At 40.2% G+C, this 24,953-nt stretch overlaps 4 protein-coding genes across 4 annotated transcripts in view; 1 reads left to right on the top strand and 3 right to left on the bottom strand.

The window, feature by feature from the left end:
- dhrs1 (dehydrogenase/reductase (SDR family) member 1) overlaps positions 1–24,953 on the bottom strand; it is a 142,757-nt gene that overhangs the window by 91,899 nt on the left and 25,905 nt on the right. The window lies entirely within an intron of this gene.
- On the bottom strand, positions 13,985–18,547 carry psmb5 (proteasome 20S subunit beta 5). The gene is made up of 3 exons (XM_033982610.2): positions 18,268–18,547; positions 17,477–17,783; positions 13,985–14,504 (listed from the first exon to the last, which is right to left on the bottom strand). Exons 1-3 carry the CDS (start codon positions 18,490–18,492, stop codon positions 14,221–14,223), a joined length of 816 nt encoding a protein of 271 aa, XP_033838501.1. The 5' UTR covers positions 18,493–18,547; the 3' UTR covers positions 13,985–14,220.
- Positions 19,007–19,988, bottom strand: psmb11a (proteasome 20S subunit beta 11a). The gene has a single exon (XM_055228254.1). It carries the CDS (start codon positions 19,955–19,957, stop codon positions 19,007–19,009), a length of 951 nt encoding a protein of 316 aa, XP_055084229.1. The 5' UTR covers positions 19,958–19,988.
- prmt5 (protein arginine methyltransferase 5) lies at positions 19,074–24,478 on the top strand. Its single transcript, XM_033982555.2, has 18 exons — positions 19,074–19,150; positions 19,559–19,752; positions 20,477–20,641; positions 20,901–21,019; positions 21,110–21,195; positions 21,274–21,408; positions 21,494–21,606; positions 21,698–21,747; positions 21,816–21,979; positions 22,037–22,198; positions 22,361–22,438; positions 22,600–22,658; positions 22,734–22,856; positions 22,927–23,102; positions 23,186–23,389; positions 23,478–23,588; positions 23,658–23,722; positions 23,808–24,478. The coding sequence occupies exons 3-18, from the start codon at positions 20,544–20,546 to the stop codon at positions 23,958–23,960; spliced, it is 1,896 nt and encodes a 631-aa protein (XP_033838446.1). The 5' UTR covers positions 19,074–19,150; positions 19,559–19,752; positions 20,477–20,543; the 3' UTR covers positions 23,961–24,478.

Raw genomic sequence — 24,953 nt, forward strand, 5'->3', positions numbered from 1 at the left:
TCTTTCTTTCTCTCTCTCTCTCTGCCTCTCTCTGTCTCTCTCTCTCTTTATGCATCTCAAAAATGGGGCAGAGAAACAAAAGGCTGCAGTTTTCCTGCACTCATTACAAATGTGATTTTATTGTATTGTAAATTAACTGTATTATTGTAAGCTATTTATTGACTACATTACAGTTTATGTACACATATATTATTATATTATCATATGTCATGTTGTGGTATACTGAGTATAGTTCTATCACTTTGATGTTGTGTTTTTGTTTACTAAGACCCAGAGAGCAAGAGGTTAAGATAAAAAATGGAAAGATTTTATATCTTTTTTAGTGGGGATAATAGCCCCTATATTTACGGAGGAAGGAAGCAGGCACAAAGCAATGTTATCAGAGGTGAGAAAAACATTTTCATGTTTTATGTTCAGGGACAGTGGTAATGCAGTAAGACACTGTAAAAATATGACACCCAATTTCACAAGGTTAGACAGAAAAACAAGCGTGTAATGGTGGCTACTGTGCAGCCATAATATCCCCAACAAGCTTCATATAAGAAAGACGTCACTGAATAGCTAGATGAAGAGTATTGTAGTAACAAGCACTTCAGGGATTTTGGGCAAAGGAAAAAGCAAAGTCTACGCTTACAGAGAGGAAAGAAAACTGCAGCGCTGGCTTGTAAGAGGAGAACACTGTGTGACAAAATTAACATGTGCTAAAGGCTAAATTCAAAGCTATTGGATAAGATAAAATGCCAGGAATGTTCCACAGTACGACATTAAACTTATCTATCAGCACAGATTGTATATATAAATGGACATAGCTAACCCACAAGCCATCACATTCCAAATAGGAAGTGAGCATGGGTGTGCTTCCGGCTACATCAACTCTGGCTCCACTTCACTTTCTATTGAAAATCTGTCACTCCTCTCTTCGTAACTGCTGCTGGCAGGATCATCATTTTGCTCTAAAAATGTTCAGGAGTAAATATTTCAAATGTAAATGTGGTGGATGTTGCTCTGTCTGATCATTTCTGTGTCTTTTTTTGACCTGTCTGTTGTTCCCAAACCAGTGGCTGGTCCTGCAGTTGTTCGAAGGAGACACATAAATGATAACACAGGTGCACTGTTCATGGAAATGATACACTTTGAAAATGCCTCATGTTCTAATGTTAATGCAGATGTCACTCAGATCTATGTCTCACTGGCAGCAGGTGAATATGGACCAGTGGATTCTCTCTGCCGCTGCATCCAACAGATCAGTGTGTGGATGCAAAACAACTTTCTTCTGCTAAACTCAGACAAGACTGAAGTCATCACCCACAGAAACATAGAGAAAGTGTCAGCAGTCACCTCCAGTTTTCTCTCTCTAAAACTTTCAAATCAGGCTAGAAATCTAGGGGTAATAATGGACTCAGACTTGATCTTTAACAGCCACATCAAATCAGTAACACCTGCAGCTTTTTACCACCTAAAAACATTGCAAAAATCAAAGGTATACTGTCAAAACCAGACTTAGAGAGACTTATCTATACAGTTGTCTCCAGTAGGTTAGACTACTGTAACAGCCTGCTCACTGGTCTCTCCAAACGAGCGTTAAGACAGCTGCAGTACATCCAGAACGCTGCTGCTCGGATCCTGACTAGAACCAGGAAGTACGAGCACATAAGTCTTGTGCTCAGGTCTCTGCACTGGCTTCCTGTGGCTCAGAGAATAGACTTTAAAGCAGCTCAGCTTCTGAACAAGTCTCTCCACGGAGTACATCTCTGACATGTTAGTGCCATATGACCCATCTCGCACTGTGAAGACTTAAGGGACCGGCCTCCTGCTGGTGCCCAGAGTCAGGACTAAACATGGGGAATCAGCGTTTCAGTTTTATACAGCTAAAACCTGGAATAGTTCAGTTTAGCTATGCATATGACTGAAAGGTTTATATTCTGCACTCTTCTGTTTCAATATAAATTTTATGATGATTATTTGTGATTATTCATGTTTTGATTTGTGTGATTTTAATGTCTTTGTTATTCTGTAAAGCACTTTGAATTACCTTGTGTACGAATTGTGCTATACAAATAAATTTGCCTTGCCTTGGCTTCATACATGCTGTTGGTGCTTTATTTGGCAATTTTGTCTGCAAGTCAAGATATGAACATCAATAACAGACCAATGAGACGCCTTCTTTCCCTGACGTCGCTCCCCCTGGTGTTAGCAAAAGGTTTGATTGACAGCGTTGCTAAGCACCAGTTCCCTGCTGTACCGCCAGTGCGGGCGGGACGGGGCGTTACCTTCAACAGCCCTGCTCTTTGCTCGCTATGATACTCATACTCAGAATTACAAATATGGAACGCAGCTCCAAATTTGCCCCTATAATTAGTAGCCAAACGCTTATGGGTGACGTCACACTCACTTAATCCACTTCTTTATACAGTCTATGTCTACCAGGTTAAAATACAGGCCAGATCTGCAGAGACAAAAAAAACCCCAATGCATGTTTTTAGTATTAGTACTAGTATTAGTAAGCATTTTTTCATACCACTGTTAAAAATTAAGCTGGTAAAATAGTATATTTTTTCCATTTAAAGAGCTCATCAAATCACCAAAAATGGTAAGGTTGTTTCAAGGTAGTAAAGTGTGCTGAGCCTCACTGCAGCAAACATCAGAGAATCATAAACCATGATTTTAAGTGCTCAATTATTTTTGCAAAAATCTCTCAATGCATAAAACAAAACATTCATATTACACTGTAATTCAACGATATTTGCATTTTATTAAAATCTAAAGTCTAAGTACACTAGACATTACCTTGTACCTTTTAAATGCATATTATAAGCATGTGCTCATCTCAATAGTTTTCTGATTTTGATATGAAACATAACAAAGGCCAAAGGGCTGCCGGTATATCCATTTGACAGCTCTAAGAAGAATTCTCTGGTGGTTCACTCCTCCCACCTGTGGATGATGGAGCTGCAGTCTGTTAATCCATCTGCAGAAGAAACCAAACAGCAACACAATGAAGAGTCTGAGGCCTGAACAAAGTGAGATTATCCAAAAGTACTCCTGTGTTTGTGGTAGGTAGGGCTGCAACGATTAATCTGAAAAATCATACCTGCATTAAAATAATTGTTGCAAACTTGCCTGGCCTGCTAAGACCACACTTTTTTACAATACTTGATGATGTTTGGGTCTCGAACCGAATTCCGTTTCCACAATTTCCGATGGGCATGATTGAAGTGGATTGATCAATCAGAGAAACACATGGTCCAGTCATGTCAAAACAAATATTTCAGCTTACTAGTAAAAAAAGACTGAGAAACTGTACATATGTGCAGAATCAACACGCAAACCACTGAGCTCTTATATCCTCTCTGATGTAAATGGAGTTATAAATTTTGTTCTGAATTATATGAGATCTCCCACATTTTATCCTAAACCGATGCAATTTATGGTCTGGTCCCAGAACCTGCATTAGTACAGAAAGTAGGAATGACTGACTCTCCAAGCAGGGAGCCTACAGCAGTCTCAAGGTTATAAAAAATTCTGTGTACTTTTAAGGTTAAGGATTGGGTTGTATATCTCTTCTATAACTACCCTTCAACTGCTGGGAAAACCTGTTAGAAAAAGGCCATTATTAACCCCAGACATGTCACTTTGCATATAATAAAATACCCAATTCAGTATTTACTTGTCACCAATGTGCGTTCTGGCCTTGTAACAGCACATTGAAGCTGCTCAGGTGGAACTAATCATGTTAATAGTGGCACAGTTGCTCTGAGATGTCCCACTGAAGACCTAACCGTGAGTCAGCGTGGTGTGTATCAGAACGTACCTGAACCTGACATGGCTAATATTAATGTTATTAGTTTCACAGATGTCCCCTGCTGTTACGTGCTAAAGTCTTGCTGTGGACATTCTGCTATGCTGCATTACGCATTACTAAATGCATTACGCTGCTGCCCGGGTGTAATCTGCTCCCGATACGTCCCGTGCGGCTCACTTAGGCGCCAATTAATTAGGATATTAGTTACACCTGGGCCACTGCAGAGACGGCAGGTTCAAATGTCCACGGGAAAAATGAGCACCAGTGAACAAGAGCTGTGCATTATAGTGAGATATTATGATCCCGGGCATAAGTACCATGTCTGGAGACTTTTTTTACTTGTTGTTGATGAGGAAAATGAAAGCTACAGAAAAAACAGAAGTGAATGAGGGCTTTGTATCAATTTGTCACATGAGTAGTTAGCATTTTACCTGCTGCTCAAGTGATGTGGCGTGACAGATGGCAGAGCAAGAATCAAATACAATGGAATGATTTACAAACAGAAAACAGAGTTTTAGGGAAACATCATGGGTGGATGCTGGTATTAAGAGAATATAGGGTATGTATAGACCAATCTATAAATCCTGATAGATGACCATAGTGATTCCTGAAGTTCTATGACAACATACTGCATTGGTAACACTGTTTAACTGTGCTACTATTACTGGAAGCAGTAATAAATACAGTATTAATATAATTTCCATATTCAACATTATTTTTGGCATTAGTTATAAAGAGGGGAGTAGTAGTAACAGCAGTAAATTTTAAGAAAAACTAAATACTAAATCAACTTTTTTCATGTGTATATGGTGTATTATTAATTATTGCTTGCTATTACTAGTGCTTTTTGGGTCGTTTTAGTGCAAACTAGGTAAAAACATAAAGATGGGTGTGTCCTGGGCACAGTGGCTACCGCAATGTTAAGCGCTTGGTGACATCACACAGTACTGACCTGATTTATGCCAGGTGTTTCCCCTCTCCCCTTGAGTCCTCCAGTTACAGCCCAGTTTATCAGTTCTGTTTTAAATGTGGTTGTGGATGGAGTTGAGATGAAGGCCACCTCACTCTGGTATTGTGTATATAAATAACATTTGAGCATTTTGCCTTTGAGAATGTTGCACACAAGTGATGCAACAGACTCCAAGGTTAACTGAATCACTAAGTTAAAAGCATAATAAGAGTAACAAAATAGGCAAAGAAATCGAAATTCAGATTATTTTGAGTAATTTGTTCAGGAGTCACTGAAACCCTATCTGACTTCTAGCCTGATATGTTTCTGCCAGAAGAACAGAGCAGTCACAGCCAACCATATGTCACACAGAACAAACAGACTGTAGCTCTGAGTCCAACCAAACCTGATTAGCACGCCTTCAAGTGGAGGACACACTCACGGCTGCTGTCTCCTGCCGAGATGATCTGTTCAAACCAGGACTTCTGGCTTCTCCCACGACATATGGAAGCTATGAGCTTGGTAGGTGTGTCAGAAAAATCTCCAAATCGACCTTCCAACTCACACCAAAGTCACTCCACCTCCAGTGATGAATTGGGAAGAAGTGAAAGACGTTTTTTTTTTTAAGTATTACAAATGTCTTCTTTTTAGTACAGACTTTATTCCATCTACTTTGACAATGAACTCAGTAGCACTTTGGGAAGAATAAAGAAGTGATTTTTTTTTTTTTTTTTTTGCTCAAACTTTTATTCCATCTACTTTAGAATAAATCTTTCAAATGTCACTAAACACCAACTCAGAAAATACAGATGCCATTTAATGCTTGGGTTTATGTGTTAACTGTTCCTTTGTTGTCATTATCATTTGAATGAATCCTTCGGAAAACCAGGCATTCAGAAATAAATGCAGCTAAACGTTTGAACACATTATTTATTAGTACAAATGTATCACTTAGGCTGAGCCATACACTCATGAAGAATTTAAAATAATCATTAAGAAAAAGTGCATTTTAAAGTTAACATGATGATTTTTTATGGTAAATGACACAGCAGGATGTATGAACTTTGTATGTTAATAGGTTTAATGGAGTCAGAGATAAGCAAGTTAAGTCTCTTGTTAAATCCTTTGGGTAATGGAACTCAGTCTCAATTTTACTTTCAGTACCATATCTCCAAAGAGGGCAGTTAATGTTGAGCTACGGGTTTTATTGAAAAGTCTGAACTAAAACAGGTGTGTTTATATACTCCCAGAATACAAGACATGCTGTTAATATTTTATGATAACTACACCTTAATAAAGCATAAAGAAAGCCTCATGTAATAATTTGTGTAACTTGGGTACTATAACTGTATGTGTTGTATTTGTATAAAGTGTATAATAAAAAATACAGCATCTCCCGGGACAGGAGCAGATGAAAATAGTGTAGAGGAGTGACATTACATTTTACAAGAATGTAGAGCCAGATTGGGAGGCATGGGAGCACAGGAGCGATGGAAAAATGGGACAGTGTTAGAACAAGCGCACACATTTGCATTTAAGAAGTGATGATATCTAATAAAAAAGAAGATGATCCACAGCGCGCTCTATAAGTGACCAAGCCTGTACCATTAGAGCTGAATAATAGAAAGTGGTTGTGGCTCAGGTAGCGTGTAGTAGTGGGAGCGAGTGTGAGGATCAAAGGGGGACTCCCGCACATGGGGACTAAATTATACTAGAAGTGCAAAGGAGAAGAACTGGTTGGCTGAAAATCCACTTTCAGCTCATTAAATGCCTTTGCACATTTACACTCCCACATGGACATAGCCACCAAAGTCACCACTCACAGAAGAAGCTCAACCAACGTCTACTACTCATACTTGCAATTTAAACCTTCCATATCATCCTTATTTGCCTTACCTAGCATATATCTTAAAATGAAAATTTCTTATTTTACAGGGATCTAAAATGAGCACATTTTCAGACCCTTCATGGTTGGATTTCTTGGTTAATTAATGATTGAACTTTATCAGTTGAACTTTATCAACATCCGCCTTTTACAAAGTCATATATTGGAAGATACAGAATAGGTACAATAAACTAACCAGGCCATATTCAAGAATCCTTGGTAAACAAAGCACTATACACAAATCCTCCAGTGACCTTTATGATAATATGCGTAGCAGGTGACACACTGTTATTGTGCTCCACGGACTACTGTCATAGCTGAGTGAGGCAGATGTGAATAAAGATGGAGAAGAAGCCCTTGGTGCCGCACACGGAAGATAGGGCCCCACTCAATAGAAGCATCAGGGCCATCAGAGTAATGAGAGGGACTGAGAAGAGACTGGAGAGAGAGGACAGCAACATGGACAGGAGCTAACTGATGGGATGATAAACACAACAATGCACTGTGATTAAACAAGCAGTACTTTGTTGTGCAGATACTTAGAAACAATAGAGTTAAGATGCAATAATCAACTCAATCGGACCTCTCAATTTCTAAAATATATAAATTGCAGGTTCTGTTAGAGGCTATCCATTAGCCTTTATACCTGATATAATAAGTCAAACGTGCTACATAAACTTACAAAGAATCATTTAAATTCTTCATCGATTCTTTCTCTTATCTGTCTCTGGTATTGAGCGTGTAGTTTATTGGTTGGTTGACAGATTGTGATGATTCTTGTGACTAGACTGCAATCCAAACTCAAACAGACATAGCTTTTTCATAAAATAGATCACTTTCTAAGCTATTCTTTTTAACATAAGTATACTGATGTTGAACAATATTCTAACACTTCCCAGAATCAAAATAAAATGTTATTTGATATTTTGTTAAAAAAGAAGAAGAAACACACGCATGCACACAAAATTAAGTGTGCTAAAATAATTGGCAGCAAAACACCTGGACCAAACACTCAGGTTTATTCTCAGGAAAACAAAGAACTAGTGGCTCTATCCATTTTCTTTTCCTTTTGACTTTGGTCCTAACATGAAAACATCACAGCACAAAAACACAAAAGAAACCGACCACTGGGCACTTCGGCACTCAAACTGTCACAGGAAGAAGCAAAAAGGGCAAAGACAAACAAGAAAAGAAAAAAACCCCAAAAGTGATCATTATGAACTGCTGTAATAATGTTCAAAGCACAGTCCTCTTATTTAATTATGCTGCCATTTCACATGATTAAACCCATTAAACTCCTCACTCTCCGATCACCATCCATTGTGTCACTTCCACAGCCGTGACAACTCCGGCTATTGTTTGTGATCATAGGAGCCGAACTTCCAAGAGGTCATTACTCACTTCTGGCATTCGTCTCGGTGCCAGTGGAGGAACTCATCAATTATTTCTCTCTCTCTTTCACACTCAATCCTGGTGCCAAAACTTCGTGTCAATCACTTCTGGAGTCCCTCTTGGCCCCCTTTGCTTTCACATTTAGGACAGGAGACCATCTATCAGTGGGCGATCGTCCGTTTTGGCGAGCTATCCCGCGTTATTAGTCGGATTCACAATTGCAGAGGAAGGAAGCCGCAGTTCTAGCACATGGATTACAAGTGTGGTTAATTATTACCTCCATTAAACTCCTTTGTTGTGTGTCATTGCAGGATAGGGCCAGATGGGAGTGGAAGCCCGCCTGAGAAGAGATAATTCAAATTGGAAATGTGGAAAGATGGATGGTGCGGTGAGGAGAAGAAGAAGAGAAAAGGGGAACTGAGGCTCCAGGCTTGGCAGAAGTAGTTTGTCTTGAGATTGCACTTGTGCTGGTGCTGGCTACTCTGTCAAAAGGCCTGAAGCTGTGAGTGACACTTTAAACCAATAAGGGAGAGCTGTATTTCTGCTCTCATTTGTCAGTATGGTGACGCTCAAATGCCAAAGGGGGAGATCATGTGAAACCCAATGGTTTGTTTTATTGACGTGGCTTTGCAGGAGTAAAGACTGATTTTGGACTGAAATGGCATCTGAAATCACTGACTGACTGATCAACATCACATGTCTCCTATTACATGTCTGCCTGATCAATGGTCAGGTGTATCTATGTACACTGACAAACAACAAACTCTCTCTTTTACTATGTGGAACATTGTTAAATGTGTTAGAATCAATGGTCATATGCTCATTAAGCCTAGAGAAACAGACTGCTTCCATAAGATTGTCATGCAGGGCCCATGAGACTACTTAGAAATAGAAAATAAATCAAACAGAACTGGACAACAGATTAAGATTCAAGATCCCTTATGAATGGTTTAAAGTCAGTCATGCACACTGTTGTTGACAGCGACTGAGGTTGGGGCAAATTTGAGATTCTTGTGAAGCACAAACCATCTGTTCAGCACATAAAAGCAGCTTGCTCACGTTTGCTTTTGACTCACTGATTATGAAAGGAGAAGTCCAAAAGCCAGGCCCTTGCATTTAAAGTATCTACATACACACACAATGATCTTTTACAGCTCCCGAATGATCCATTTGAGTCCATACAACTTTTAATGCAGAGCAGAAAGCGTATACTTTCTGATAACAATATTTTATTCATACTTGCTAACAAGGTACCAAGCATTAGAAATGGTAGTTATTTGCTTGGGATCCAGAATACACACTTCTTCAATATTTTTTACAAAAATGTGAGTCTGGTCACCAGTGAATCCCCCTGGAAACTAGAAAACATTGAGTATTTCTGCAGAATCAATGAGCACGCAAAAGAAATATCATTTTGTTTGTAAGTGATAGATGACCAATGAGCTCCTTCATTTCACATGTACCAATAAAAAAAAAACAATCATGCTTGGTTTTGATTTAAGACGCAAAGGAGGGCGTGGTGACCAGATATCCCTCTGTATAAGAAATGAGATATCATTCTGTTCTGAACTGTACTGAGACTCCCTCCTCTTCTCAAAGAATATTGTACGGAGCCAATCCAGATTGATAATGGGTGGAACTCAATTCAGATTGGTACACATATCAATCTGGTGTTAACCAGGTTAGTGACTTCTCTGCTCGCTCCGAAGATTTGCTTTGAATCAACTTAAAGTATTTGTCTGAATGTTCCGTCTTTCCCTGATCGGTTAGAGCAAGAGAGATCCCAGATTAATAACTTGAATCAAGAGAGCTGCACATATTTATCTGACCTTTGCCAGGTTGGGAGGGAAGTGTGAGTGACTCTAATGTCATACTAAAAAACCTTGAGCATAAAGGTAATGCTCACTTAAAACCTGATGTTCTCAGGAGCAAAGATTTCTATAGCTGCACCAGCACAATTTCAGCTCCGACTCATAGCTCTGTAATGGTGTGCTACTTGAACAAATGTTAAGTGGACACATGTAAGCTAAAATTAACTGAATAGGCACTAAAATAGCAAGAGGCCAGAAAAAGACTATTGAAAATATGTTCAAAAACAGAATCTACAATTTACTTTTGCCAGCCCTAGGGGTCTTAGTCACCACACATTAGAGAATGTGGTGCTATAAAAACGCCAGTAGCCACATGGGAGTAAGTGAGTGACTGCGGCAGCCACCATCGCTCTCAGTGCATGTCTTTAGCTGTAGTCTCCTGACCCTGTGTTTGCCTGTGAGCCAAGGACCAGTGCTACTGACGATAAAACAAACAGACAGGCTCCATTTATACAGTCAGGTGTCATGACAGGGGATAAACTGCAATGCCTGGGGCCTCTGGAGACCTGGGTCGTGCTAATAGAGGAGCTATCACCATCCTCCTTCCTACCACCCTCATCATCATCATCAAGAGCCACAATGGAGCTGTTGGCAGGGGCCCGAGTGCTGCTGGGAAATGGACAAACAACGTCTCCGATTGGATACAACTCAAGGACTGCACTGTTTACTTTGCAGAGCTGTATTCGGTCGTGTCACTGAATTAATCAAGTCAAAAAAGCAATCGCCAAACACATTGTATAAAAGCATGCTGAAAGGGAAAGCGAAAAGTGTGAAGTAGAGTGAGGCAGCTGTGGTGAGCACGCAGCGGGAATGACAAGAGCGCGACTGTCATGGTGAGGGATGAAAAAGTACAGCTCTCAAACGAGCCGAGGCAGAGGCGCCAGTTCCAAAAGGGGATGCGCCGGGACCACAAATGCAATTATCGTCATACCGGCTTTGTTTTTTGTCAGAGCTGGCGTGGTTTTAGGGTCTTGGGTGTGCTGATTATATGACACTGGACTCAGAGCCCTGGGGTGGACGACAAGCGTCCAGCCGGGAGTCATTACCCCAGTCAAATAGACTTCTCATTTGTTTTTCAATCGTGAGATGCATCAGCAGAAATAAACAATGATTCCTCAATACCCAGTCAGCCGCACCTGATGTGGGAGTTTGTGCCTTTGAGAATCCAATTACAAACTCCAGTATTAAATCATGGGAATAAGAGCGTGTAGGTAAAGGTGTGTGGGAAAATATGTTGTGCTCAGATCCGTCCTGGAGCCTTGGAGCACATCACAGACGACCACCTGACAGATGGTATAATGTGGGCACAGGGGTTATTTTCTGACAGTGTGAAAATCATCATGCTGGCACCTTTCAATATCGCCAGCTGGTCTTTTTCATTGCATTCTGTGTAATTTAGATGAAAAAAGCGAGCCATTTTCCTCATTTTGCAATGCCTCCCCAGAGTGTCACCATCTTGCCCTGAGTGTAAAGCTTTGTGAAAAAAATATGAAGGCTGGTACTGATAATAGCAGCTATTCTGAAAATACCTGTTGACAACCTGCAATCTTGGTGCCAGACAGACTAGCTCCTCCTTTTGCCCAGTGCTGCTGCTGCTGACTGTCTGCTGGGCTAATGCCAAGGTCAAACGTCAGACAGGAGGAGCCGGGCAGAGCACCAGGAACTCTATGGGTGAGGGGCTAAGCGTGCACACAGCTCCTCAGGGGCACAGGGCTTCATTAAAGATAAATAATTTCACACGTCCATGGACTATCTTTGGACGGGGAAGGCTTCAAATCAAGGCAATGTCAAATGATTCAACAAATGTGGAATCACTGCACCATGTCTGTTGTTCACATATGCCCCTTTAATTAGTCTCTTGCTTATTTTGACATTAATTAACTGTTTAACTTCATTAAATGACTGTTTGACAGGTTGTTAATTGAGTGGGTAGGTGTCAATTATCGTCAACAAGTGAACAGATTTAAATGAAATATTATTTAAATATATTTTAATGAAATAAATGGGCTAAAGGTATGTTACAAACTTTGAAACGTGTCACAGAGGACTTAAATAAAGGATATCTTTAGCTCTCCTCCTTAGCTTAACTGTATCGATCCTCATCTCCAGTGGTCAATATCCACCAAATATATATATTTTTTAGTAATTTTGTCCCTTGAGATGCATCATCTTTTTCAAAGGGATCCTTGGTGAGGAGTCCAAGGTGAGAACAGTACTGAGGACTGCTCTATGGCCAAGAGCAGCACACAGGCTTTCCTCTGTGGTTTGATCCAAGTTCTAACACATCAGTCACGAGCATAATAAAAATAATAATAAAATAGAAAAAAAAATGTGATCAAATAAAACACTTTGGGGAACCCTGGGCCTCTTGGGTTTGTATGAAAATAAGTAGCAAAGTGAGAAATGTTTGTGGTTGTGTTAAAGATATAGTTCTTTGATTGAATATTGGGCAGAATTATGAGTTGTAATTACTTTTACAGAATGTATTTACAGAGATCAGGGCTGCGTGATTTAGCTGAAGTGTAATCACTGGCTATGTTTCACCTGCAACAACTCATTCATTATTAACACCACGCAGCACCCACTGGTCATATCCCTCCATTTTAGATGTAAGTATTCAGTGATAAAATCATATTAGGAGCATCATTATATCACATTTTATCCACATGTGGAATGCTAGTTTCCATTGTTTAGAACAAGGGATCATTACTATTTTGAGATAAATATGATGACATGAACATCACTGAAAAGACATTATAGAGGATTTGTGAGTTTGTTATACCTTGACAATGCCAGATTTTATCTCAGAAGCTAAGAAGGGTTGGGTTTTTGTTAGTAGCCTACTTGGATTGAAGATCGCTGGGAATACCAGGTACCACAATGAAGCAGTAGTGCATACTGTTGTGGAGTCCTTAGGTAAGGCACTTCACCCACCTTGCTTACTAGTGTATATGAATGTGTGTGTGATTGGTGCTGATTGAAGGCACAGATTGGCAGCCTCACTTCTGTCAGTCTATCTCAGGGCAGTTGTGGCTACAATTACCACCAAGGATGGAATGAATAATGCAATGTATGGTATAATCTTTGAGTGTCCAAGAAATGCTGTATAAAATGTGATGCCATTAGAAATAATTTACTGTAGAAATGTTTCTACATAGTTTGTAGCCACTCTCTTTTCACATATTTTGGAATCTTTGCATAATAGTATATTGATCTACCTCTGCTTGTTCATAACCCTTAAAGCAGTGTTTTGTTAAATAATGTTATACCTGAGGATAGTATGGTGATTTGGCCTAATAGTCCCTGCTTTCATTAGAGATTACACACATACATATCACTGCCACTTGTATTGATAGAGCAATTTCACCACTTCATTTACTTTAGGCTGCTCCACAGATGAGGCCTGCTCATTACCATTTATTGAAATCCTATTTGGGTTCCATCTGCCGACTAGTCACCTGTGAAACTAGTTTTTAACCATGGTTTGAAGTGCATTGGCTTCACATGCCTACCTCATCCCTTTTATTAGTGTTTGTTCCCAACCATAAAAACTGCTGGAGGGGCACACCGCCAGAGTACGTCGTTACATTGTAAACCACTGTGGCAGGACTGCACACTACATTGCGCATAGAGAAGCTAGTTGAGTCTGCAAGGAATTAGGGAATAAATTTTCTTCTTCCAATTAAAAGCAGCATTTGTGCAAAGTGAGTGGAGGCAGGCAACATTATCAATGAAGGGAAGAAAACACACTGTTACAAGTCAGGAGACACAATTACTGCAACTGGAGGTATGCAATTAAATAGTGCTATTTAGACAGTGCTACTCCCCACTAATAAATGTACAACATATAGGAACAAAGTTAACTTAAAAGCTAAAAATACAATGTAACACAACTGAACTGTGTCCATCAAGTTCATTTATGCCCAGATTACCCCTGCTGTGTCCAAGTACAAATAACCAGAGGCCCAGAGCCACACATTTTATTGAGAAAGCATTAGATGGAAAGTCTGATCCAAATAAATGTATATAGGGCACTTTCCACACTCCTACACTGTGTTAAAACACATCTGAGTCGACCACTCTTTCCTCAGGCCTCAAGTAATTCTAAGTGTTGGTTAAATTGAGCTTATGGGTTTTTAAATACACAATGTAACAAAGGCTTAAAGCTAGTCACAAGTCAAAATGGGTCAGTGAAGTAATGGAAGTAGAATTGAACTGTTTGGAGTTTTTTCTTTATTTATGTTACATTACAGAACATCTTAAACATTTATGTGAACAAATCCCTAAAAAAACTATAATTCACCCCTTTGCCCTCTATGGCCTAAGCCTGCTCCTTATACTGCTGGTGCAGCTTTAGGACATCATCCTGGGAGATCCTGGTCCAGCCCTCACTGTGGACATGGTAGAGGTTGACCTGCCCTCCACTGTAGGCATCACGGTATGTTGCTTGGTAGATGGCACGGCGCCCCAGATCACAGGCCTCTTCCACGGTCAAGTCATGCCGCAGGCCGCTGTCCATCACACCATAGGCATACATGGAGCCAGAGCCCACTGCAAACAGGTCACCACACACTCTGTTCCCCTCTGAGTCCACATAGTAGAGTCCTGAGGAAACAGAAAGCAGGTCATCATTTTGCAGAACAAACTGCTCTTTGAAGAAATCTCCAATCAGGTGTTAAGAGTTGTCTGTAAAATTCACATAAGCACCACAAGCACACACTCCACCTCCTCCAGAGAACAAATGAACAGCTGCAGCCTCTCCAAATGAAGTAAGGCAGGCAGATATGAACAGCTGCATCCTCAAGTAAACCAAGGCGACCCGGAACCTGCTGACATGGCGCGATCCACATCCACCCAGCCCAGGGGCCCTGCTCAAGGCCTTATTGATCCCTGCAAACGTGCTAAAAATTAACTATCGACCTGCAACCAGAGCTGCAGGTAACCACACCTTGCACTTCAAGAAAAGGGAAAACAAAAAAAAGCTTGCTCAGATCCTATAAACACAACCAGAATTGTACAGATTGAAGACTAATAACCTTTCACACATGCAACACATATTTTCCCCGAGACTAGGCACATTTGGACTGGCTGAAGTTAACTAACTCACATGGTCAGATATAACTGCAAAAGAACAGTATGGGTCAGACAAAAGATGTACTTGCAAGACATTTGTGCCATGTCATGTCATGACACACTTGATATGTAAGATACTATTATGACGTGGATTCGCACTGGCAAGTAAACACGGCCACATATGTGAGGGAAAAAAGGTGAAAATGACACCGAAAAAAAGTGCTCAATAAGTGACGCTTTTATTGTTCACCATCGCTCGCATTAAAAAGCCACTTCAATGTGCCCTTAGATTGCACACTCTTCTGCGAAAGCGGTAACAGTCTATTAGCAATAGAAAGCCACTTGCTATTCTGAAAAAGTGGCTTACCATCGCTTCGAACTGCCAAATTGCAGCTTCCTCAGCCTGTCGTTCGCTTGCCATGATAATCATCTGGTGCCTGCCTATGCGCGGGGGTAATTTGCCATTCGAAGACCTGCCTGTTCCTCTTGAAAACTGTAAAAGACTCGTTAAAAACATAACAGGCGGAGAGAAAGTTGTAAAGGGTTGTGTGGCGTAGAGCCGTTAGAGGGAGGAGCGCATGGATTCAACTCTAGAAGCATTGCAAACAAAAAAATTCCACACACCTGGAATCTTGTAGTTAATTATGCTGTTGCATAAGCTTCTTAAATACTAAAAGCATGAACCAAAGAGAGCTCAGGAAGTAAAACATAAGCCTACAATTCATGGCACCCACATTAACCGAGGGCCATAGTGGTATATAGCGATATTAAGATTATATGATTAATCAGCAATTGTTGTTGAAGTCAGAAAGTTGGATTTCATAAAGCTGGTCACATTCTTGACGAATACTATGCTACTATACTAAAACAATGAGAATGAAAAAGAAAATTAAGGGTCTCACTAGGAAAAAAGGCATTCTTGGTCGACTAAAGACCTGCCCTGCCAATCAGTCGACTAAAAGGGCCATGACGAAAGCTCTCTAACAATTACATCTATGATCTGACCATGCAACTGCACTATACAGAAAAGTAAACACAGGATTCACTCATCTTCAGCTAATCCATGTCCTACCTTCTCCTTTCTGTTATGCATAGAATTAATTACAAATAAAATAATCAGTTGACTAAGACAAATCCTGCTCGACTATGGCAACATCAAGCGACTAATGTGTCTAAAGGCCTACAAACCCTAGATTTCACTGCTGTTTGGACATGGTGTCAATAATTGAATAATTGTTCAAATAGTGTAATTTCTTCACAAAATAATCGTAACACTAAAATTTTACACTATAACATCCCAAGTAGTATACAGGTGAATTGCGTCAGTGACAGACAGCAGTCTTCTTTCACCTCAGTCAACTGGCAAGTGCTTAAGAAGACTTAACTACAGCATAGACAGTCAGCCTTTGGAGGTGGTGAGGAGAGCACAGTGCAACCGATGGATTTCCAGCATCAAATAGCTAAGTGTCAGTCCGTCTGCCGTCCGTCCCACCCAGTCACCATTGGATCAGGAGAGAAGAGGGGTAGCAGCTGAATAACACATCAGAACTATTGCATCACTCTCCAGGGGATGGTCCAACAATGAGTGCCACATGGGTCTCAGCTATCATCACAAACACTTTACTTTATTATCACATTGTAATAAAGAGCACACGTCCTTGTGAAAGGCAGTAACAGATGATTAAGACCCATTTCTCAAACCAAAGCCGCAGCAGGTTAGACAGGCTACATCCTGATTACGATGTTACAATACAGAACATTTGAATGTGTGGAGACATATTTGTCAAGGCTCTTCAACAAGGCTTTTGCTCAATTTAGTTTGCATGCAGCTTAAGACACTCCATCAGGGGTGTAAGTGCTCTTGACATGATTATCGCCAGTTAATGAGCATCCAACCTAATCACAATTGATTCAGTTTACATGACATTTACCTTTTCATTCAATCACTGTCAAACTGGTCTACCACCTATATTGGACTTATATCAAGATTATTATTTCACCCTTTGATTGTCCGGATTTTAGCCCATGTCACTCAGGACTGTGGGCACACTGGAAGTCTGTCAAGTGATCACAGGCCTCTCAACTTTCCAAACAAAGCCAGGATCGATCTTTGCAGGTACACGCATTATGCATGCGACCCAATTGTCCAGCACTGGGATCCAACGTCTATCATTCTGCCTTGTGTTTGCTGGCCCGCAGTCCCAGCCTCATCGATTTTCCATTACAGTGTCACTGTGACGGCCTCTTTAAGCACACCTTCCCTGATGTATGGCCTCACACACAGGGCACAGTGTCCAAGAGTCACTGCTGAAAACCCAAAAGGACAAAAGGGAAAGAAGCATAGCACCACCATCTAGTGGTCAAACACTGATAATTTACACTGTGAAATACCTACTAGATATTTACATCCTTCATTCGTCACAGGACATGTATAAATAACTCCAAATGACAGGTATCTGATTTGGTCCAGTTTAGATTGTTTTTGTAGCTATGCATATATTTACCTGGTCCTCTCTTGTCCCATCCACAGACCATTGTCCCCATGCTGAGTCCCATGCCTTTGTACTGGTACACCATGTTTGCCAGTAGCTTGGAGGCTGCAGCCACAGAGATGCGCTCCTTGTTCCGAAGCTCGTAGATGCGGCACTGACGGGCTAAAAGACGCTCCCAAAAACTACAATCTGCAGCTCCTCCAGCCATTGTGCCCAGTAAGTATGGATTGATCTCAATCACTTTCTTCACCGTCTGAGAGGCGATATAGGCGCCTGCTGTGGCCCGAGAATCCACTGCCACAATAACACCATGCTGGAACTGAAGAGAGAAAACATTACAGATCTTATGTTTGGCATAAAAATGAACAAAAACAGACATACATTTAGATGAAACACCACTAAAATGGAAGGGCACCAACTGACTTAAAATGTGTTTGTTGTTGGTTTGTTTTTTTTTGGAAACTAAAAATTTGTCTCGAAAAATACAACAGAACACATTTAATACACTCGGAGTACATCAGGATCATTTACTAGGTACCACCACAGAGGCGTATTATATGCAGTGCAAATTAAAATCAACAAGAAGGTATTACAAAGATTTATGGGTCCGTTAACTACTGACAGTCACACAAAGTAACTGCATGAGAAAGCGCTTTATAGCTACATTAGCATGCTAACATCATAAATGAAGTCACGGGCAGTTTGATTGGGCTCTTCAACATGATCCATCTGACGAGGTAGACTACAGCTTTAATTATTTTCGTAGCAAACATCACATGTGTCATAATTCATTAAATAATCACCTTGAAAGCTAAGGTGGTGGTCCCATGCAGAAACTGTATTTTCTTCTCGACATCATCTTCGGCTTCGGCACACAGCGGGTTCTTGACGGTGAAGCTAAGACTTTCCCCCGGAGCAGACTCAAAACCCCCACCGCTAAGACCCATACCTCCTATAAAGTCGACCGGCTGGCATTTTTCATAAGAAAAATCACCAAAATCACTATTTAACACACTAGCAAGTGCCATCTTTTGAGTGTAACGATGAGAAAGCAACTTCCTGCCTTTACTAACCAATTTACCAATTCTGACAGCGCCCTCTATAGGTGCGGCGGTGTTAGGAAGCAGACGTGAACCACAACAACGACAAAGTCCTGTATGTATTACAAAAACACATGAGTATATCATATTTTACGGCTAACAATATTGCATATGTATGAAAAACTAAAGTAATTCAGATCAGTCACCAGATTTCTGAGCATACAAGGGATTAAGACTGGTTAGGGTGCACTCATGAAAAATAATAACAGCTGGCTTCTAGTTTTAATGCTTAAATGCATGTTAGAGTGTGTAATCTAAGCTCTAAAACTGTCAACCAAAATTATAAAAAATAAAATAAAATTTAAAAAAAGCAACATCAACACAACCAATAATGTATCATGATTTTGCTAGCACACTCTATTTTTTGCCTGTCAAATATAAGTTTGTTGCATTTATCAAATATGTCAAAATATAAAAGACATAAGAATCAAAGTTGTTGATTTTATTGACACCTCAATCTTTTTTCCACTTTCTTTTGTGTCTCTTTCCTGTAATATTCCTCCTTCAAGTCCTCTCTCTGTCTTTGATACCACCCTTGAGCTGTGACGTGAAAGAGGTCCACATTGTTTCCAGAGTATGCGTCCCTGTGAGTAGCTCGAAACACAGCTTCTCTGGCCAAAGACACAGCCTCTGCAACACTCAGACTCCACTTCAAATCCCTGTCTAGAACTCCATAGGCATAAGGGGACCCAGAGCCCACCGAAAAGACATTTCCCTCAAACCGAGCACCATCACTGCACACATAAATCAGTTTAGGACCATTGTGAGTAGATGCAGATTGTGCTATGTCAGTAACACTCTGATTTGAAGGAGAATGTGCACTATTTGGAAACTCACTGTTGCACATTTCTATATCCCAACCACATAAAGTAAGGGCTACACACACATCAGTCCCTTTAAATGGATGCAACATGAATGAAAGGAGCTTGGCTGTTCCTCTTACTGACAGTCGTCGTTTGTGTCTAAGCTGATAGAGCCTAATTTCTCTTGTCAGGATTCGTTCCCACAGCATACAGTCTGCTCCACTGCCAGAGGAGGTGACAACCAAGTGGGAGTGAAGAGGAGTAATCTTGTGCACAGCTGGACAAGCTACAAGTCCCCCAGCACTTGCCCGCGTGTCTGCTGCAGCGATGACCCCACCTTTGAAGATGAATCCCAGGGTTGTTGTCCCATGAGACAGAGCAAAAGGTCTAGGAACAGTAATTGAAGGTTTAGAAGAGTGAGAAGTTAATAATGAAGATACAGAGTTTGGTATACTGAAGGTCAATGGAGCCCCGGTCAGTAGAGTTTCTGATGATCTTCTCAGGTTGGGAAAATAATTAATTTGAAATGTAGTGGCATTATCCAATGAAGAAAGGGTGTACTTTAAGGCACAAATATCTTCCAAAGCCATTCTGCAGCACAATAAGGTCCAATAAAATTACATTCAGTTTCACTCACCCTTTTTATAATGTTCATAAATGCAGACACATCAAATATCTGCTGTGAACATGATACTGGGATGCTGTTTTATGCATAGTAATATATTCTGCTGGCTTTGCTTATTTCGATATATTTAAACTAAAAAAAAAACTGTTGATGCAACCTGCTAGACAAAAACAAATGTTTGACAAACAGCAATTAGAATTTAACATTGCCTACTATCCTGAATATAATTGCATGTGTACGTATTGCAAATTTACAGCTAGGCACAAACAGAAAAGCCTTAACTTGATTTATTCTAAACGCCTGTAAGAAATAAGACAATCTCAATAAAACATATAATTTTAATAACATTAAAATCGACATTACGTCGCACTTTGGGAACTCGTCGTTACTCGCGATAGCACACGAGATGTTGGGACTGATGTACATGAGAAGTCATTACGGCTCTAAAATCCCATTATCAACTATCGCATTAACATCCTTGCAGATCCAACATGGCGCTTGTTTCCACGAGACTGTAACGCCGCGGTCCTGTCGGATCGAGCAGTTCAGTCATGGCGTCCGCCAGCACAGGGAGCCGAGTGTCTTGCGGGAGAGACTTGAATTGTGTGCCTGAGATTGCTGACACGCTCGCAGCTGTCGCCAAACTCGGGTAAGAACATTTTTTTCTGCGCTTTAGAAAGCTTAGCAACAGGGACGATATGGTAAACGGCACCGCCATCCGTGAGCGGTGTCTGGTGAGCTGCAATCCGGTGAAATGACAACACGTGCACATCACAATGATCGCATTCATCAGTGTTTCGCGTGGTTTTTACTCTGTTGTAAAACAAAGATTTCTTGTCTTTGTAAATTCCACAACACTCAGTAATTCCGTATATTGTGAGTGTCTTGTATGTGTATTTTTCTTCCAGGTTTGACTTCCTTTGCATGCCACTTTATCACCCGAGGTTCAGAAGAGAGTATGAGCTTGAGCCCGCTAAATCGCGTCCAGGTGCCCAGACTCGTTCTGACCTGCTACTCTGTGGAAGAGGTTGGCTCTAATACTAGATAAACTGTTATTGTAACTATTGTACATGTGTCATTAACCTATCAGAATATGATTGAAATAATGTTTTGGCAGATTGGAACACCCTTATAGTTGGAAAGCTTTCACCATGGATAGACGTGGACTCAGAGCTGGAGACAGAGCGCAGAAATTCAGAGGCAGTAAGTAAATGTTCGTGTGGTTTTGGTGGATAATGCTTCCAGTCCTTTCACGCTGTTAATGCTAAATTATGTGTCCAGGCTCTCGTTCAGGAGTTGAATTTCTCAGCATACCTGGGTCTGCCTGTGTTTATGCTCCCTCTGAGGGGACCTCATAATGCAAATCTCGCTCGCCTGCTGCTTAATCACATTCACACTGGCCACCACACATCAAACGTAAGATGCTATTTCAACAGGTGGATGTTCTTTTTTTTTATATTTGAAGTGAAGTAAAGCTCATCGGTGTTTTTCCTTTTATTAGTTCTGGATCAGGGTTCCCCTTGTGGCTTCAGAGGACACACAAGAGGATCTTGTTGAGAATGAACAAGTCTCTTGTTTTGATGACTTGAGCACTGAAGAGAAGACATGGGGCTGGTAAGTCCAGAGACCCAATGTACAATATTTGGATTCTGACTGTAAACTGTTGAATATTGTTTTTTACCACCTTTTGCTTCTGTATGTTAAGGTGGCACTCCTTTAGGACTCTTTGTGATTACAACAAGAGGATAACTTTAGGTGAGTTCATTTGGAAAAGACAATGTGTTTCCAAATAGAAACTAATAACAAGCTTTATTTTGTTTCAGCAATCGAAATTGGGCCAGACATGCCCTCAGATGCTGTGATTGACAAGTGGCTTGGAGAACCCATCAAAGCAGCTATACTGCCCACCAGCATTTTCCTAACCAATAAGAAGGGCTTTCCAGTCTTGTCTAAAGCTCACCAGAGAATAATATTCCGCCTTTTTAAGGTAGGAAATGATTTAAAAATCTATTTGCTTTAAATTTAAAAGTTGTTTTTTTTGTAGTTGGAGGCCCAGTTTGTCTTTACTGGCACCAGCCGTCACACAGAAAAAGACTTCAGATCGTACCTGCAGTACCTAGAATATCTGAACCAGAACCGACCAGCACCCAATGCCTATGAGATGTTTGCCAAAGGCTATGAAGACTACCTGCAGTCCCCCCTTCAAGTAATAAACTTACAAATACACACAATACAAATATTGACCAATTCAGTTTTTTATATATGTATATGCAATTTGAAATGGCTAAAATTAGTTTAGTATTGTAAATCACTTAGATTTGAATATTTTACTATTACATTTTAAAAACATTTCTTTTATGTATTTCAGCCTCTCATGGATAACCTGGAATCTCAAACATATGAAGTGTTTGAGAAGGACCCTATTAAATATTCACAATACCAACAGGTGAGCTTCTCCAACAGGTCCTTTATTATGGACTACTGAAAATAATACTCTTTTGTAAAAATCCAGGTACCTATGAACAGAAAAATATCTAATGTTTTTGTTTTTAGATTAAAAAAAAATAAAAATTGAACATTCCTCAATGTTGTTACATGTTATTACAGGCTGTGTATAAATGTCTGCTAGACAGAGTTCCAGATGAACAAAAAGCCACCAATGTTCAGTGAGTCAAATTTAGACATTCAGGAAGAACTGCTCTGCTTATACTCAATAATGAAGTGTTTTCTGTTTTAAATAGGGTGTTGATGGTATTGGGTGCAGGACGAGGCCCTCTGGTCAATGCTTCTTTACGTGCTGCTAAACAAGCTGACCGGAAATTGAGAGTGTATGCTGTGGAAAAAAATCCCAATGCTGTTGTCACGTAAGTTATATGTGCATGTTTAAATATTATATTTTAGCTATTTGTTTTCAATATAATTTTTTTTTTTAAGGTTGGAAAACTGGCGCTTTGAGGAGTGGGGGGACCAGGTGACCGTGGTGTCATGTGATATGCGTGAATGGACAGCACCTGAAAAAGCTGACATCATTGTCAGTGAATTGCTTGGTTCATTTGGTGACAATGAACTGTCTCCAGAGTGCTTGGATGGTGCTCAGCATTTTCTCAAAGGTAGAATTTCAAACAGAAATTTCAGAACTTTAAGACCTTAATGTAGTGCATCCTCACATTCCCCTCTCACCTTTCTCTTTTAGATGATGGAGTCAGCATTCCTTGTTCCTACACATCATTCCTGGCGCCTCTGTCTTCATCAAAGCTTTACAATGAGGTGCGAGGATGTAGAGAACGTGACAAGCATCCAGAGTGCCATTTTGAGACACCATACGTTGTACGACTTCATAACTTTCATCAACTGGCAGATCCCAAACCTTGCTTCACTTTTGTTCACCCCACAACAAGTAATTAGCTTAAATACTTTTACAATCAATTTTAATTATTTGTTAAAGTATTTGCTCTTATTTTCATGCTGTTTTTTTCTTTTTCTAGACATGGATAATAATCGTTACCAGTGCCTCCGATTTCCTGTAACATGTAACTCGGTGTTGCATGGTTTTGCTGGCTACTTCGAGACAACACTGTACAAAGATGTCACACTTAGTGAGTCACATTTAATGTTTTTAGTTTTAAATTAAGTAATCTTTTACAAACGTTTTTTTTGTCCTTTAGGTATAAAACCAGATACACATTCACCTGGGATGTTCTCGTGGTTTCCCATCTTGTTCCCACTTAAAGTAAAAGTGAAACTTTTTAGCAAAAAGAACTTGCGTTGTGAGTGGCAAAAAATATCAACACCATTCTTTTTCTCTTTTGATACAGCAACCAATCTCTGTTTGCCGAGATGAGGATGTCACTGTGCGTTTCTGGCGCTGCAACAACGGAAAGAAGGTGTGGTATGAATGGGCTGTAACAGAGCCCTCCTGCTCCGCCATCCACAACCCAGCAGGACGCTCCTACACTATTGGCCTGTGATTAGAAATTAGTAAATTACCTTCTATCAGAGGCATTGTCACCCATGCTCTCTGAAGTGGGCTCACTTATAGTACCCTGCATTTTATGTTTTGTGGTGTTGTTAACGCCAGGAGACCACGCAGATAGTTTGTAAGCCGTTTGAATTGGTATTTTAATACGCAAGTATGTCATAAGAAATTACCGCTTGAAGTACATACATAAAAAAGACTAGATCTTCTCAGTGACATGGTTCAAAGTTCAAGCACTCATAAAGGAAATGTATTGGTAGTCTAAAAGTGTTGACTTACAGGTTACATACAGTCATACAGTGCTCCACTTTTTATGCTTTTATTTCAGTATTTTGCAGAAAACATGTTAATGTAACAACCCTCCTGCCTTAACACATTCCAGATACTGCATACATAAAGCCCTGTTCTAAAATTAAGAAATTGGTCAGGTTCCAGACTGTCACTTCATCTGTTGTCTTTTCATATATGTATTTTGTTTGTGAATCATCAATAAAGCATATTGTAATGTTTTTTCTTACTTTTTCCCATGGTATCTGCACAGTGGGATAAAGCTCTGCTTCTGTAAATTAATAGCCCTAAACTGATTAACTTTAATCCATCTGATATTCCATATATCTTCCATGGCATGCCATGTCCAGTTGATGTAGGCATAGGCCTAAGTCTGAAGTTAAAACTGTATTCAGCCAGTCTGGAAAAGAGGCCATTTTTCTGACCATATTAGCCTATTATTGTAATTCCTTCGTGTTCTCTGGCCGAGTGAAACGATGTGGACTCTGGGCTGCCTGATAAAATTGCTGGTAGCAGCACACGCTCATAAATTTTTCATCCACCTGCTGGAAAAGTTTAGCATAAAGAGGTGGAGTCTCATGGCCACTGGATCATATTGCGGAAGTGCCACTGTCCATGACGAGCAAAGGTGTACTTTATGAAGCCCCGTAAAGCAAACTGATGAAAAAGAGGCAAATAGACTGTATATTTCATAATA

Source organism: Periophthalmus magnuspinnatus, chromosome 17 (assembly GCF_009829125.3).
Source record: "Periophthalmus magnuspinnatus isolate fPerMag1 chromosome 17, fPerMag1.2.pri, whole genome shotgun sequence".
Classification (NCBI taxonomy): domain Eukaryota; kingdom Metazoa; phylum Chordata; class Actinopteri; order Gobiiformes; family Gobiidae; genus Periophthalmus; species Periophthalmus magnuspinnatus.